At 37.4% G+C, this 17,599-nt stretch overlaps 1 protein-coding gene across 1 annotated transcript in view; it reads left to right on the top strand.

Annotated features, from left to right (window-relative positions):
• The window catches only part of ANKS1B (ankyrin repeat and sterile alpha motif domain containing 1B), a 1,440,110-nt gene that overhangs the window by 210,610 nt on the left and 1,211,901 nt on the right, over nt 1-17,599 (top strand). Inside the window, exons 7-8 of the mRNA XM_074226655.1 lie at nt 4,943-5,056; nt 6,824-6,990. Coding sequence (XP_074082756.1) covers nt 4,943-5,056; nt 6,824-6,990 — 281 coding nt within the window. The remainder of the gene's footprint in view (nt 1-4,942; nt 5,057-6,823; nt 6,991-17,599) is intronic.

Raw genomic sequence — 17,599 nt, 5'->3', positions numbered from 1 at the left:
ATATTTAACACATACAAATATATGAAATATTTATGTATATATAATATACTTTTAGATATAGTTGTATTTTAATATAATTGTTTTTAATTATAATTTGTTTTCTTTTGCAATTCCTTGTATTTTATTTAACTTTTAAAAACATGAATCTAAGGGGAGGAGGTTCATAACAGAAAAAAGAGGGTAAGACTCCTTAGTGTAGAGGTCAGAAAGTCCAAAATGCAGGATCCTAGCAACAACCTTGGATATGTCTCTCTTTCTCAAGGCATTTTGATATAATGTTTTTAGAAATCTTGAATAAGAAACATTTTACAATATGATAAAATATAATTTTATCAGGTAGTATTGGGTGAAATTTTTATCCCCCCCCCCATCATGTAGAACAGTAGTTACTTAACTTTGGGACATGTCTTTAGAAGAATTATTCTCCTAAACACTCTCCTCAAGGGTTCATTCAGAAAGAGAGATGAGGGAAAGTGACTATAGATGAGTTATTACTCTCATCTTTGCAGGGGAAAGAAAAAGGCAGTGTTCCTAAGTAGATGTGAAAATTTCATGTTTGGTTAACTACCCTTAATCTATTTTCTTGGGTCTTATATTTTCTTCTAGATCTTTTAAGCTATTTTTTGAGGACTAAGGGGAAAAGGATTTTAATGGAGTGTGCTGTTACTTGAACAGTTTGTCTTCCTTCTCATAAGGTTGGAAAGAACTTTAGCAAGATATTTATTTGTATAAACTAAAGGAAGTTTTTCATATGCATCTACATTAACCTGCCCTAGTTACATCCCTGCTACTGATGCTGACCTATAATTCCTTGGAGCATGAGCTTAATTAAAAATGGGGGCATGGTCTACTTTTGAGTCTAGAACCATCCTTCACATTTTTAGGCCAAAGTTTTTTCCATATATACACAGCAAAAACAATATATATATATATATATATATATATATATATATATATATATATATGTATACATATATATATATATCATATGTGTGCATATATTTATATATGTGTATATCTTATATATTATTATTATATATTATGTATATGTGTATATATCTTATATTAAGTAGCTGAAAAGGCAGAATAGTCTTGATGATCTGTCTTAAAATACTGCTTCTAATATATACAGACAGGTTATGAGACCTTGGGCAAGTCAGTGCCTAAAGCACCTTTCTAATATTATAAATTTCAGAGCAGGTATTTAGGATAGTTGCTCAATGTGACTTCCTACACCCTGAAAAAATTGCAATTTTTATTTAGGTCTTTTTTGGGGGAAGTTAAGTGGCTTGCCCAAGGCCACACAGCTAGGTAATTATTTAGTGTCTGTGGCTGCATTTGAACTCAGGTCCTCCTGACTCCAGGGCTGGTGCTCTTTCCACTGCATCACTAGCCAGCCTCAAAATTATAATTTCAATAGGAAAAAAAGTAGATGCACATTGATTCAGGTTTCATATTTATTTTTGATTTATTTGAAAGCAGAGGTTCTTAACCTCTTTTTGTATTCTAGCCCCCTTCATAAATCTGGGTTCCTTCTTAGCATAATGTTCTAAAATACATAAAATAAAACATGTGGGATTAACCAAGGAACCCCATTATATTGAAATAATAACTGATTAAGTTTTTTGAAATAATTGAATTATTGAAATAATTTTAAAAAATTAGGTCCATTGGGGTCCAGCTTAGGGACCCCTGCTCTAAAGCAAGTAAAATTGTCCATTTAGTTCTGTGATGGCAAAGCAGAACCTTTAGGCTGTGGGAGTCAATATATGGGATATAGCTTTAAGTCTTTGGTGGATAGGATAGGGACATTGCCATGACTGTACTGTGCTCTTGGGGAGAATTTTGTTTTCTTGCTGGCTGTGTTTAAGTGAAACGGATTAGATCAGCATATTTCTGTAGCATACTAGAATCTAATTCAAATTCTGCCCATAGGGATGACTATTCTGACCATTGGATGTGTCCATTGGCTACTCTGACTTTCAGTTTCCTGACCTATTCAAGGAAAGGCTTTGGTCTCAGTGGCCTCTGATGAACATTTCTCAGGTCTCATATTATACAGTGTACTCATGAGATATAATCCCGATAGAAACTAATCCTGGAAATTCCTTATATTGAAAATGTTGGGTCTCAGTTTTCTTATCTATACAATGGTGGAGGTGGAGTATTAGGTCTCTGAAGCCTCACTATAGTTCTAAAGTCCATATGACCTCTCTGGGCTTCATTTTCCTTATGGGATTGGCTTAGATGGTCTCTGAGGTCCTTTCTGGATCTATAAAAGCTCCTTTGCTTCCTGATCTGGAAAAATGAAGGAGTTGGACTAAATGGTTTCTGAAGTTCCTTTCAGATCTAGATCTAAGACCTTGTAAACTTCTGTTGTTCAGTCATTTTTTTCGGTCACATCTGATTCTTCAACAACCCCCTTTGGGGTTTTATTGGTAAAGAGAATGGAGTGGTTTATCATTACCTTCTCCAGTTCATTTTCCAGATAAGGAAACTGAGGCAAACAATATTCATGGACTGGTCCAGGTTCATCCAACTAGTAAGTATCTGAGGTCAGATTTGAACTCAGGTAGATGAATCTTCCTGACTCCAGGCCTGGTACTCTTATCTGGCTGCCCTTGTGTTACCTGGTTGAAATTCGCTATTATAAGATTATGCTTTGAGAACATTTTTTGATGAGTTCAGTCCATCAACAAACACTTTAGTTAAGGCTCATACCATGTTCCAAACACCGTGCCAGCTTCTGGGTTATAAACACAAAGAACGGAACAATCCCTACTCTCAGGAAGCTTGCTTCCTAATGGGGTCTCACAGTTCTGTTACATCATACTATGGAAGTCATCAGGTCTTCTCCTGCCTCTTCTCGACATTGCTCAGTCATATGTTGCCATCTCTGGCTCACTGTTAGAATTGAAACTCTGAATTTCATTTTTTTCCCTTTCTATTTTCCCTCTCTTGAGTTTTCATGATGACGTTGTCAGGGTGACTGTTCTTTTTGCTTCATTTGCCTTGTTATCTTCTCCAATTCTTACCTGTCATCTGCAGCTGGGCTGTCACCTATCACAGGGTGGGTGAGGCAGCACTGGGGAACTAGGAGATGCCATGCTCAGCCCTGAAGAATGATTACATTAGAATTCAGTGGAGATGTTGGCAGTACAAGAAGCAAAAAAAAAAAGGCAAAGGTCTGAGAGGGATGGATAGATGGTCCATGACAGGTCATTGCCAACCTCACTATTCCTCAAAAGGTTGGGGGGGAGGAAGAAATCATTTTGTCATGTGCTTTTCTCCCTCTAAACTGGACTCCAGGTCAATTTGCCACAGTTTCCTCATCCACAAGGAGGTTAAATGCACGTCAAGAACGCAGAGGGATCAATAGGAGGAGCAGAAGCAGAGCTTTGCTGCTTAGCATATGGAAAGCAAGGAAAAGAGGCAGATTGAAAAAACTAGGAAGGTCAGGATACAAACACACATCTTAGATCTAGTGTTCTTCTGCTTCTCTAAAAGGCACCTGTCATAAAATCTTAGAGTAAGAGCTGAACGGGACCCTTCAGGCTATCTAGGATAATCTTCTAATTTTCTAGATGAGGAAACGGAGGTCCAGAAGGACCCAGGCATCATTATTTTCAATCTGAGAGGGTCTTAGAATTTAACCATCTCATTGGGTATTGAGTCAAATTTATATTGCCTCTAATAACTTGGGGCAACCATAGAAGTCATGGCTGATGGGGAGACTTGATCAAATACATGTCATATCCAACACTTAAGGGTCTGTTTCATTGATGACATTAATGTTCACAAGGATTTGGGAAAGCTTTAAGTCTCTCTTCTGCCTCCTGGCTAGGCTCCACATGTGTGTTCACAGTTAGTGAAAATCTTACCAGGTTGAGCCTTAATAAAGAATTAAACTAAGTTGTGTTAACCTCTGGTGGTTGGTCTTAAGAAAGAACAAATGAAATTTAACAAACTTGTTTATTAGTTCTCTGCGCTTGTGGTTATGCATATATGGAGTCTAGTTAGGAATGGGCCCCAAGCAGTCTTTTGGAGAAGATATATTTATTGAAGTGAGATAAATTACCATAAAATTATTGGCTGAATCCCAAAAGAACCCTTAGTCCCATAGAACGGTGACATGATGCCTTGGCACTCTTCACAGTTCCATTTAGAGAAGGACTACTCAACTCAGGATGTCTACTTCATATCATGTTCTGATTAGAGGAAGAAAAATGCTGTCTAGAGTTCCATTAGGGGAGGAGGAGTGCTTGCTCAGGATATTTGTGCCTTATCAGTTATATTAAAGACTACCATAAAGCATGGGAACTTTTCTCCCCATCCGGGAGGTCTGTGCCATCCTGGGACCATTGATAAGATGGGGGAGATTCCCATTTGTTATTCGAGAGAGAGAGAGAGAAGCAGACAAAATTTATATTTGTTTTCAGTGACAGCATCAGGATAAACACACATCCATAGCCAAACACAACACCACATACTCATAAACCCACTTGTCTGTCTGTCTGTCTGTCTGTCTGTCTATCTATCTGTCCATCCATCTATCTATTCATCTGTCTATCTATCTGTCTATCTATCATCTATCTATCTATCTATCTATCTATCTATCTATCTATCTATCTATCCATCCACACATACATATTCCCCCCGACACACACAATCACACCCATATACATACTTCTATTCACAAACACATACAAATACACATGTAACACTGCCACATATATGCAAATACACACTCATATATACACACAATACTCATGAACACATACTTAGACAAACATATAACACATTAACTCGTAGATAAATGTGATTAATTTCAGGGAAAATAATTGGAAACCTATAGCAGGATGGCTAGCTTTTATTGGTGATTAAAAAAATGAGTTTGAACATAGGAAATAGTAACCTTTATAATGTGATGCTTTATTTGCAGAATATTTGGAAGGTGGAGACAAAGCTACGGTCCTGGAAGAGAACGAGTCAGAAGGTACCACACACCAGACGTGCATTTCATCGCCTATTAATTCGCCGTCCCATAAGACCAAAAGTGAGTGGCCCACTTTGAAGTCTTTACCAACTCTTTCAGTTCCAGGGAACAGAGGAGGCGAGACAGATTTTTGTGAAATAATCTGAGGGCAATGAATTGAATCCCACACTCTGTAGTTCATAATCACACCTTTTCTGAAATATGCTTAGCTCAGAACAAAAATGCTCCCTTTTGAGCAAGGGCTGCTAGCTTTTTTGTTTTCAGAGTGACAACCTACTTTAGTTCTTATTGAAATTTCAGTTTTGCAAAAGATTAAATGCAGAGACAGATTAAAAAAATGGCTGGAGACTATTTGAGGGTTTGATAGACTTAATGCTATTGGATTCATTGCCAGACATGGTGAATGTATTGGTTGATTATGCTTCCTTTTAAAATATATTTATAAGAGACAGCCTGCTGGGAATAAGAAGGAAATAGTTTGTATTTGAAACTAAAGATGAGAGAAAAACAAAATATAAGAAATAGAATAAGAAAAAAATTAATTCTAAGTGCTAAATTAATGCTTACCACTTCAGGGTTTTTTTTTAAAACTTCTGCAAGGCAATGGGTTAAGTGGCTTGCCCAAGGCCACACAGCTAGGTAATTATTATGTGTCTGAGGTTGGATTTGAACTCAGGTACTTCTGACACCAGGGCCAGTGTTCTATCCACTGCACTACCTAGCTGCTCCACTTTGTTTTTTTCAGAATTGAGTTCATAAAACTTGAATATAGGTTTTCTCTGTGCTTATGTATAGGTAAAAATACTCTCAGAATTTTTAAACTTATAATATGAATATAATAATCAGGAACATTTATATTTCATTATGAAAAGAATGAGCAGTTAGATGGCACAGTGACTAGAATTCTGGGCTTGCAGTCAGAAAGAATCATTTTCCTGAATTCAAATTCGATCTCAAAGTTTTGGCTAGTTGTCTGACCCTTCATTTGTTTGCCTCAGTTTCCTCCTTTGTAAAATGAAATGGAGAGGGAGATGAAAAAGCACTCCAAGAAAATTCCAAATGGAATCATGAAATATTATACACAACTGGAAAATGATTGACCAACAATAAAAAGAACAAAAAAGATGCTTATATTTGAAACCATAAACTTGTTAAGTACAGAGTTTTAAAGGAATATTAAATTTATCATGGTAGTAACAAAACTGACCTTTTTTTTGTCCTGAATTATTTTGGTTCTCTTCTGTGTTTTCTGTAATTTCCAATTGATGTTCTTTTATTTATATTTTGGAAGGGCACCTCTTTCAGTACCCACTAACTTACCTCCATCCTCACCATCACTGAAGTGTTTACTTGTAGAGTATAAAAACAAACTGTGGTTCTTCAGTCATTTTCAGTTATGTCTGTCTCTTTGTGATTCCATTTGGGGTTTTCTTGGAAGATATACTGTAGTGGTTTGCCATTTCCTCCTCCATTTCATTTTACAGATGAAGAAACTGAGGCTTGCCCAAGGTCACTCAGTTGGTGAAGCCAAATTTGAACTCAGCAAGAAGAGTCTTCTTGGTGCTCGACCCAGAACTCTATTCCTGGTAGCTCCACCTAACTACTCATACACCAATAAGAATAACCAAACAAAACAATTCAACGAATTGACTGTGTTTGAAAATGTCTCTCTCATAGAAATTCTCCCGATAGATATTTTATAAGCTACCAAATTTTGTTTATCGTGGTTTTGTTTCCTCCTGTTGACCATAAAGCTTGTATATATTTATAATTTAGCAACAGAAATAACTTGGATGTCTTATGAAATTCTAATCATTTGGGTTGAAGGTGAAGCAGTGACTGGAGAATTATCGAAGCTCTTGGATGAAATCAAACTCTGTCAGGAGAAGGATTACTCATTCGAAGATTTGTGTCATACAATCTCGGATCACTACTTAGATAATCTGAGCAAGATTTCAGAGGCAGAACTTGGGAAGAATGGGAGCCAGGCGGTGGTAAGTCCATTGGCAAATGGTTATTCCTTCATTGTTTAAAGAGCCACAGTTATATCTAATGGACAGGTGAACCAACCCTTGATGTAAACTCGCAGGTCCATGCACAATCAGATTTCACATTAGTTCTATAATACATATCATTTTATATGTCGCAGAACTGGCATCATTATTGTCCACTTTGGGAAACTATTATTCTTTTTATCAGCCAATAAGCATTTGTTAAATGTGTACTATTTTCAGGCACTGTGCTGGGGCTACAAAGAAAGGTGAAAAGAATGCCTACCCTCAAGGAGGTTACATTCCAAGGGGTAGACATGTGAGCAACTGTTTATGTACAGAACACGGACAGATTGGATAGAAGACAATCTGAGAGGAAGGAAGGTGTTAGCAGTTGGGATACTAGAAACAGGTTGTACACAAAGTCCTAATTGAGTTGAGTCTTGATGAAATCCAAGAAAAAGGAGTTGGAGGGAAACAGAGAAAGGATTCTAGACATGGGGGAATAGTCAGTGAGAAGACTGAAGAGATCAGAGATTGGTGGTAAATTGGTGGTGAAACTAGATGATGCTGAAGGTCCATCCTTTCCATTCAGAAATTATGAACTTGAATCTGAAAACTGAGAGTTTGGGGTGACATGATCCCAAGGGTTCTGACCATCTTTGACCTTCTGTGATTCTATGGCATAATCTAGAGTTATTGATTTTCTCCTGGTGTTGCTGCTTGCTGTTGCATAAGGCAAGACTCTTCTTATTTTCTGCATCTATGAGAGTGATGGAATTTGATGACATCCTCTCTATCCAGTTTGAACTTCAATCTAAGAATCAAAGAAATAGAGTTCTATAAAATGAGAAAGATAATACCATCCACTTCCCAGGCTGGTTGTGAGGATAAAGTGAAGAGACTAGAACATTCCTTATTTTACTCAAGATTGATTATCAGCTGGGGTGTGGAGGGTCTCACCTTTGATGTCAGACCCTACAGGGTTGTCTGGGCTCAGATGGACACTTTGAAGTTATTATTGAGCAAAGATGGAGATACCTGCTTGACTGGTCCTTATAGACATGTTATTCAGGCAGGTATTTGGTGGTGGTGGTGAGGGGAGATCTTCAAGGCTAATGAAAGCAAAAAGCAAGGGACAAGTAGCATTTAAATAGGTTATGTCAGTCATTTGTCATGTGTCAAGAGAATGACCTTGGGTATTCCTTGAAGTAAGGAACCTGAGACCTTACAGAGTGTTCACGAATTTGTCTTCTGGGAAATGTTGAGATTGCATAAAATAGCCTTTTCATAAAAAAAGATTTTAATTAGGGGATGAGGACCTTGCATATTAATGTAGTTCTCCATAGATATGGATGTGTGTGTGTGTGTGTGTCTGTATTCCATAGCCAGTAGCATTCATTTGCATTCCTCAGAGGTAGGAAAGATAAGATTTGATTTACAAAATTCTAAGAAGCAGAACCATACCCTTGTATAAATAATAGAAGAGACCAGAAACCAGACTTTATGGAAAGTATGGTAGAAGATAATATCATGTTGGTCCTGTCATAGTAACCTTAATTTATTCCCTATTGAGCGGGGCTCAAAAATACATTAACACATGAAGGATGATTTGTTATTACGATATTTTCAAAGCAGATATAGAGACAGCACAGAGGAATAGACTGAGTGTTGACCTTAGAGACTGGAAGACCTAGATCCAAATCCTAGTTTTGAAGCTTGCTAGCTGTAGCACACTGAGTGAGCTGTTTAACCTCCATGTACCTCATGTCAACTCCCTAAGACTTGTCATATTTTCTATCAGTCAATAAATATTTATTAAATACTTGTCAATGGAATGTGGAATTGGAATTAGGAAGATATGAGTGTGAATCCCATTTCTGACACTTATTAGCTGATGGAGCCTAGAGAAGAGAGTTCACCTCTCTAGGTCTCAGTTTCTTTATCTGTAAAAACAAGGACTTGGACTTGATGACCTCTCTTGATGGTCTTCGCTTCATGTTCTAAATCTATGACCTAATTCTCAAATAATTGCGGATTGATTGCAAGTTTCTAGTGCCTCTTCTCTGACATTATCTTCCAATTAACATGTACATTTTTGTGTGAACATAGTTATTTGCAGGTTGTCTCACCCATTAGATTGTGAACTCTAAGAGGGCAGGGATTTTTTTTCTGTCTTTATTTGTTGTGTGAGCATTTAGATCAATTCCTGAAGCTTATTGACTGATTAACATTTTCTTTGTACTTTCTGGATCAAAGAAAATAAACTGTTAAATTACTGTATGACTTTTTAGTGTCTTACTATATATTAAAAAGCCCCAAATGAAACCAGGTCCCTCATAGAGAAGTTTCCCTTAGCTTTTGATACTGGTAAAAAACCAAACCAAACCAAACCAAACCAAGAGAGGAGAACTTTAGTTAGTGGGTCTCTGTTCAGAGAAAGGTTAATTACATTGGATTATGGGATATGGAAAAAATAGTACAGGCCACTTCTTCATTGTCCCTAACACCTATGACCATCTGCTGTATCTTCTTTTCTATAGTACAATAGATTATTAGACTGTAAAAATCTCTTCTCTACACTCCTCTTTTTCTATTCAAATATTTACATGGACACATATTGTAGCAAAAAGTATGAATATAATACATGTATTTGCTAAAATAGAGCTTATTCATATGCTCATTTAGTCTTATGGCAGTTTTTATGGAATTTTTTTTTTAATATTATCAACTTGGATTTCAAGACCAAATCTTGCATCTCAGCTTCTGGTGTCCTTCCTGTTTATTTTATGCCTCTGCAGTCCATAACTGAAGAGAGCATTGTGTTCCAACATTTTGCTTGTTAAATAGACACTCTAGAATCCTGGAATTCTTTTTCATGGAAATTGTGATAAATGGTGGCCAAGTTCCCAGTCTAGTCCACTGAAATGAATTTACCTTACGATGTAGCAGATTATTGTGTTAATGGCTTTCAGTCTCATTCCATAGAGAATGTTTCCCTTGGTCCTGGACCACTTTATGTCTCATTCCTTCTATCTGTTAACCCTCAAAGAGAATGGGTTTCCCCACATGAAAGTGCTGGCTATCAGAACAATGTTCTTGGAGGGAAAGGTCAAATACTGCTTCCTTCCTACTGCCATTTATAGACTTTCTTTACCACCCCCAGTCAGAAACTTCTCCTTCTTTGAAGTCCATTTGGTTAAAAATTTTACCCAATCTGGATTGTTGTGACCATTGTAGGCCAGTCTCTGGATCATTTTTGCTCCTTACTCTGGAATTCTCACTGGCTTTCTCTCCTGTCTAATTCCTCCAGCTTCAGTTCCTTGAGTCTTTCTCAAATTCCCTAATCTCTCATTTCTAATCTCCATCACTCCATCTCAGTCACACATGAATAGTCATACCAGAGATATCATTCCCACATGAATTTCACTTCTTTCATTAAAAAAATTGTACACACCTGAGTCTCTGCTCCTTCTATCTCTTCCCATGCCTCTTCCTTCCTAAGCTGATTCTTTGCCGTCATTATGACCACTAATCCTTCTACTACTCAGTCCTATTTGACTCCCACTTCCTCCTTTTCTATTTTTGCTCCTATAGTCAATGAATTCACTTCCATATGTTCCTTTACTTTGGAACTGCTCACCTCATTGTCATAGTGTTACTCATCCCATACAAGCCCTCAGGTCTGGAATTTTTCCATTAGCGACTCCCTCTGTTCCTACTCACCTGCTGATAAATGGACCTGGAAGAAGCCTCATAACCTTATGATTAGATCCATTATAAATTCATATTATCCAACTTCAAATAGATCTTCCTTCCAACAAAGGCAGTTCTTTTATTCTTCCCTAATTGATGTTTCTATTTCACTACCCATAGAAGACTTTCTAAATCTCTCCTCAGACATTCCCCACTTGCCTTTTCACTTCTACTTAAAAACATCAACTTTTACCAGGAAAATTGAGGCCATTCACTGACTTCCCTCTTACCTTCTTTTCTTAATCTAAGAACCTCTGAACATCACCCCTTATTGTCTCCTATATTGTCCCCAGTCTCTGAGGGTGGCCCTTCTCTTTGCCAAAGTCTTTCCCTCTACATTTAGATAGATTGATAAAGCTTTTATTGCATGCTAAACCCTGGGACTGTAAAAACAGACAAAAAAAGAGTGCTGGCCCTCAAGGAGTCTATAGACTATAGAAAGTAGGAGAGGAAGTACCTGCTAGAGGGCAGAGATTAAAACGCCTGAAGAATAAGAGGTAAAGCAAGATGAGGTTGACCCAGGTACTTCTTCAAGTGGAGTTCTGGACAAGAACTCAAGTCTCCCTTGTCCTCCAGAGATTCCTATGGTCCAGAATAGTTTTCCTCTCATTTCCTGATATCCCAATAACCTTTAATTTAATTCATTTCTATTAGCACTTACTGATCTCCTGTTATATAGAATTCATTAAACTGAGTACTAAGGGGGGCATGAAGATAGCTAAGATAGTCTGATTCTTAGGGACTTCATGATCAACCAGGAGAGATAGACCATATGTGGCAATCCTGAAGTTTGGTGCAGTGGAAAAGAACATTGGTTTTGGAATCAGAAGATCTGGGTTCAAATCTTGCTTCTGTTTCATTTAGTCTACCTACTTCTGTCATTCATTCAATCAAGGAGCATTTAGTAAGAGCTACTATGTTCTTGGTTCTGAGGATATAAGAATAAACCAATCTCTACTTTTATTGATATTATTTGAAGAGACTGAGGTTGCTTTAGGAAAATCATTTCACTTCTATAGCTTCAGTTTCTTCTTCACCTTTAAACGACAGGATTAGATGGATGACTTTTTAAGGTCTTCATTCTATGAAACTTCTAAAAATTAGATTATGGTAAGTGCTTAACAGGGTGGAAAATACCATCTCAAGAGTATGGACAGGAGGCCAGATTTAAGTGTGGCTTGTGGAAGACTTCATGAATAATTTTCTACATGAATTGGAAGTGTTTTGAGGTAGGAAAGCCAAGATAGGAGCACCTTTCAAGCATTAAGGGTAACTTAGATAAATAGAATAATGGGGTGATATTCTAAAGATATCAGGAGGCCCCAGTGGGGAAAAAGATGTCAGATCTGGAGTTTGAGATGTGCATTGCAATCCTATCTCTGCCACTTACGACCTTGGTGACCTAAAGCTTTGGTCCCGGGTTTCTTCATCTGTAAAATGAGAAATTAGAATTAATCACTTCTCAGGTCTCTTCCAATTTTAGATTAATTATCTTGTGGTAATCAATCCTAGAAAAAAGAGATTGGTCCAGATTGGAGGTTTTTAGTATGCAAGGGAGAATAGCTAAAGGATATACCCAGAATGTAAATTGAATGCAAATTATGGAAGATTTAGACTATTGATTAAGTCAGTTAAGTTTATAGTCAATTGTGAGCTCTTGAAACTTGGAGAGACAGTGTGGTGTAAAAGAAAGAATGCTGGCTCTGATACCAAGAGACTGGAATTCAAATTCTATCTCTGCCCTTATTATCCCTGTGATCTTGAGAAAATTAGTCAAGCTCTTTAGGTCTAAATTCCCTCACCTGTAAAATGAAAGGAATGAACCTGGTGGCTTCCAAGATCTTTTACAGGGTGAAGTTTATGATTCTGAGCTTTTGAAAGGGAGAGTTGTATGATCAGATTCATATATCAGCAAGGTCAATCTGGTATTGGCTAGGAAGTTGGTTGTAGATTAAGAGACTTTTATAATTATCCAGGCAAGACGTATTAAAGACCAAGTTAGGGCAATGACAATATGAACTAAAAGAGTAGAGAGAAATTAGAATAGAAAATAGGGCAAGGCCAGGATGCAGATTGGATAGGGTGACAAGAGAGGTGTCATAGTTGACTCAGAGGTCCCAATCTGGGCATCTGGGAGAATGGGAGTGACATGAATAGAAATAATAAGGCTGAGAGTCAAGAAAAAATTCAGTTAATCCACTTTCAGAAATATCGACTTGAAAGTGCTAGTTGGCATCCTGTTCAAGACTTCACATTGAAAATACAGGTCCAAAGATGAGGAAAAATGATGGTAGAAGGAAGGAAGTAGAGAAACTAGACAATAGGAAAGGATATTTATGATGATAGAAATACTATGGATAGTGTGAATATTAATAGTGGGGCTTTATCATTACAAATTATTTCACATAACTTATTTTATCTTTTCAATATGGGTAGTACATAAAATATTCATTGCCATTTACTGATGATGGAACTAGGTTCCAAAAGGTTAAATAATTTGTACAAAGTGACAGAGGTGGTAGGTGATCTGGATAAGGATGTAGAAAAGATATAGAGAAGGAACAATCAAAGAGGTAGGAGAGGGATTGTAAGAATATAGCTTGTTAGAAGCTTTAGAAAGATTAAGGGATTAAGGGAGTATTGAGTGTTGTAAAAAGATCAAGGAGGATGAGGGCTAAGAAAAGACTCTGGCATAAAACAATTAGTTGGTCATCATTATCTATGAGAAAACAATTTTACTAGTACCAGATAGCAAGAAGTTGAAGAAAGAAGTTTGTGAGAAAATGGAGGCTCTGAGTGTCTTTCTGGACCCTTAGTTGTGGAAAGAAGGGCAGAGGGAGGATGGGAGTTTGAGGGAATAATTGAGTTAGGAAAAGTTTTTTTTTTTAATTTTTATGATAGGAATTTTTATAAGGGAAGAGAAAAGATAGAGAGACAGATATTACAAGAAAGGGGAATGATCATGGTGGGGGAATCACAATGATGATCATATGAGATAAAGGCAGGGCAGCTAGGTGGCGCAGTGAATAGAGCACCAGCCTTGGAGTCAGGAGGACTTGAGTTCAAATGCATCCTCAGACACTTAATGATTAACCTAGCTGTGTGACCTTGGGCAAGCCACTTAACCCCATTGCCTTGCAAAAAAAACCTAAAAAAAATTAAAAAAATAAAAATAAAAATGAATGGAGTGTGCTCTGCATACTTTAAAGTAAAATATTAATGTCTAGCATAACAGATGGAGAGCTAGCTTCAGAAAGAAGAGGTTTTGAGTTCAAGTACTGCATCTGACACATTTAGGTATTAATGTATGACCTTGGGCAAGTCATTCAACCAACTTGAGACTCAGTTTCTTTTTATTATATATGACACATAACCCAAGCTTTCTCTGATTGTGAAATTTCAAACAGTGCATAATTTACATCTTGTTGGATATGTCCAATGGGGAACTGGCCAGCTCCTAAAATCTTCACCAACTCTGCGATTCTTTGAAATCAGAGAAGGGAGGGGAGGCTAGGTGGTGTAGTGGATAAAGCACCGGCCCTGGATTCAGGAGGACCTGGGTTCAAATCTGACCTCAGACACTTAATAATTACCTATCTGTGTGGCCTTGGGCAAGCCACTTAACCCCATTTGCTTGCAAAATCTTAAAAAAAAAAGAAATTAGAGAAGGAATATAAAAGTGCTATAACAATAACTAATGAGTAAAGTTTGTTTATAAGTGGATAAGCAAAGAAATTAGATATAGTGATAATGACAATCATCTTTTGAATTAGAAAGGAATAGGGTAAAGGATAAGTGATGATGTCTTTATATTTTAAAAATGGAATTCTTTCTCAAATAAGTGAATTGGTATTTGTGCACAATTCAAAGAGAAAAAACTGAGTAAAGTAGCAGCATGTGATACTAGTGTTTTTTTTTTCAGGGCAATGGAGTTAAATGACTTGCTTAAGGTCACAGCTAAGCAATTATTAAGTGTCTCAAGCAGATTTGAACTCAGGTCCTCCTGACTCCAGGGCCGGTGCTCTATCCACTGCGCCACCTAGCCGCCCCCATACCAGTATTTTTCAAAAAACAACTGTGGCAAAAAAGAATTAATTTTCTTCTATCAATTCCATTGTTCAAAGACCTGGGAGGTCAATAGTCTAGGGCCAGTCTTTACCCTCACAGAACACAACCCATTTAAAAATTGAACAAAATTGCAGCATTTGAAGGTTAGAAGGAACATTAGCAGCCACCTATTTCAACCTATTACTTAAGGGAATTTTCATCATAGTATAACCAACATGTGTCTCCTACCCTTTACTTGAAGACCTTGCAAGAAGGAAAACTTCCTTCCTCCTTAGGCAGCTCTGTACCACTTTTGGACAACTAATTGTTAGGTATTTGCCCAAACATGAAGCCTAGATTGGCCTCTTTGGAATGTCTGCTCTGTTACTTTTTCCTCAATTCTTAGAGTTGCTTGAGGTCTAGAGAGATTATGTAGCTTGGCCAGAGACACACGAACCAGGAGGTGTCACAGACAGGAGCTGAAACCAATCTCCTCAGTTCCAAATCTAGAATTCTTATTCTAACAGTCAATATAACTATAGGATCACATTAACCTTTCAGTTTTCCTAATAATTTATTAATTTCTTCTGAGACCAGTGGGAGAGCTTCTAGAAGTGAAAGAAAAAAAAATGGCTTTATAGCCCTTAGTTTTGGTTCTTTGCCTCCAGTTGATGCCCTGAATTTTGTTGTTGTCTTTTTCCATTTAGTTTTTAAATATCAACATTTTCCCCCAATAGAGGGCACTCTAATGCAACAATTCAAAAGCCCCATCATCTTATTATGTAAGGACATTTTATTTCTGATTGAGAAATTTTTAAAATTAAACTCTTGTCTAAAGGTGGTAGTTTGAAGCTGTTTTATTAATAAAAGCAAATTAGAAATTAAAATTCTTAACTTTAATTTGATTTATTCAGTTGGAGGGACTACAGTGGGAAGAGAATTTTGACTTGTTTAAAAATCATAAAAAAAATTTTCCTTACATGAATTTTCATTCAGTTGTCAAGTTATTTTAAGCTCTTTTGAGATGACTTACAGAGAATGGTTTTCTACTGTCTCACCACCCCCAACCACAAGTTGAGTTTAAACTAAGTAATTAAATATGCAATTATGAAGAAAGTAGCATTATATTATAAACCAGTCACAGGTCTATAGATTTATATATGGAGGATGCTCCCAAGAGCATCTACTCCAGAACATTTAAACTTCCTGAAGGCAAGGACTATTTCATTCTTTACCTTTATATGTTCTGGAAGTAGGGTATAGTAGAGACTTGCCTCAGATACAGGGAAATCAAGTCACTAAGCATCTTTTAAGAATGTGCTAAGCCTTAGAAACACAAAGATAAGGAAAAGACAGTTTCTGATGGCAAGGAACTCACAATCTAATAGGAGAAAATGCAAGCAACTATGTACAAAGAAGACATACCTGATGCTTCAAAAATCTTAGTGTATTCAAGGTATTAAAATTTCTATATATATTGGGGAGGAGCGTTTAGGTGGCATAGTGGATAAAGCTGGTGCTGGAGTCAGGAGTGCCTGAGTTCAAATCCGACCTCAGAATTTAATAATTACCTAACTGTGTGGCCTTGGACAAGCCACTTAACCCCGTTTACCTTGCAAAAATCTAAAAAAGATATATTGGGGAGGAGGAAGAGAGGGGAGAGGTGGTATAGTAGATAGAGCCCCAGCCCTGGAGTCAGGAGGACCTGAGTTCAAATTTGGCCTCAGACATTTGATTATCGTTAACTGTGTGACCTTGGACAAGTCAGTTAACCCCATTGCCACACACACACACACACACACACACACACACACACACACACACACACACAAAACCCAAAAATCCCCAGAGGAGATATAGTGGAGCTAGACTGCAAAGGGAAAATCAACTTCTTTTTTTTTGCAAGGCATTCAGGGTTAAGTGACTTGCCCAAGGCCACACAGCTAGGTAATTATTAAGTGTCTGAGACAGGATTTGAACCCAGGGACTCCTGACTCCAGGGCCGGTGCTCTATCTACTGCACCACCTAGCCACCCCAAAAGTCAACTTCTACTTTGAATTTCATTGTTGCTTGGGATTAGGAATTGGGGTTGGCATAAGGAACAGGAGACCTTGGGTGTACTTGAGGGTGGGAGAGAGTGTGCAATTAGTTACCCTGAGATTGTAGTCCTGTCAATGTTTGATCTGGGAAAGGAGAAATGACCATTAGGTTCAAGGGTCAGGAACTTATTCATTCTTTAGTAGAATCCGGTTTCCCTTTGATCATTTAGTTTATAGGAAAGTAGGGGGAATGTCTTGGCATCCAGGTTCATTCAGGATTGACTACATTATAAACTGTCAGTAGACTACAGGGCAAGGAGTGAGGGTATAGGGTAGAGGAAACTGGGCTGGCATCAGCCAGGTGGTACAATGGTTTGTTGCATTGGAATCAGGAAGACTTGAGTTACTTTTTGCCTCTGACTATTACTAGTTTTGTGTCTCTGAGCAAATCACCTAACCTTTTTCTGCCTCAGTTTCTTCACCTGCAAAACAGAGACTAGGAAAATCACCTACCTCATTGGGGTGTTTAGAAGATCAAAGAAGTTAACGTCTACATCGATCCTGACAATCCTTATAAATGCTGACTGTTTTCCAAATCTAGTCTCAGTTGCTCATTTGTATAAATGTTATTTATTTTAAATACAACTTCAAATGTTTTCTAGCTGTGTGATTTTGGGTAGTCTCTTCTCTTTTCTGGGTGTTAGCTTCTTTCTCTTAAAAAAGAGGATATTGAACTAGATGATCTTAGAAGCCCCTTTTAGCTCTAGAT

This window comes from Macrotis lagotis, chromosome 2, assembly GCF_037893015.1.
Source record: "Macrotis lagotis isolate mMagLag1 chromosome 2, bilby.v1.9.chrom.fasta, whole genome shotgun sequence".
NCBI lineage: Eukaryota > Metazoa > Chordata > Mammalia > Peramelemorphia > Peramelidae > Macrotis > Macrotis lagotis.
This window is presented reverse-complemented; position numbering and strand designations above follow the sequence as displayed.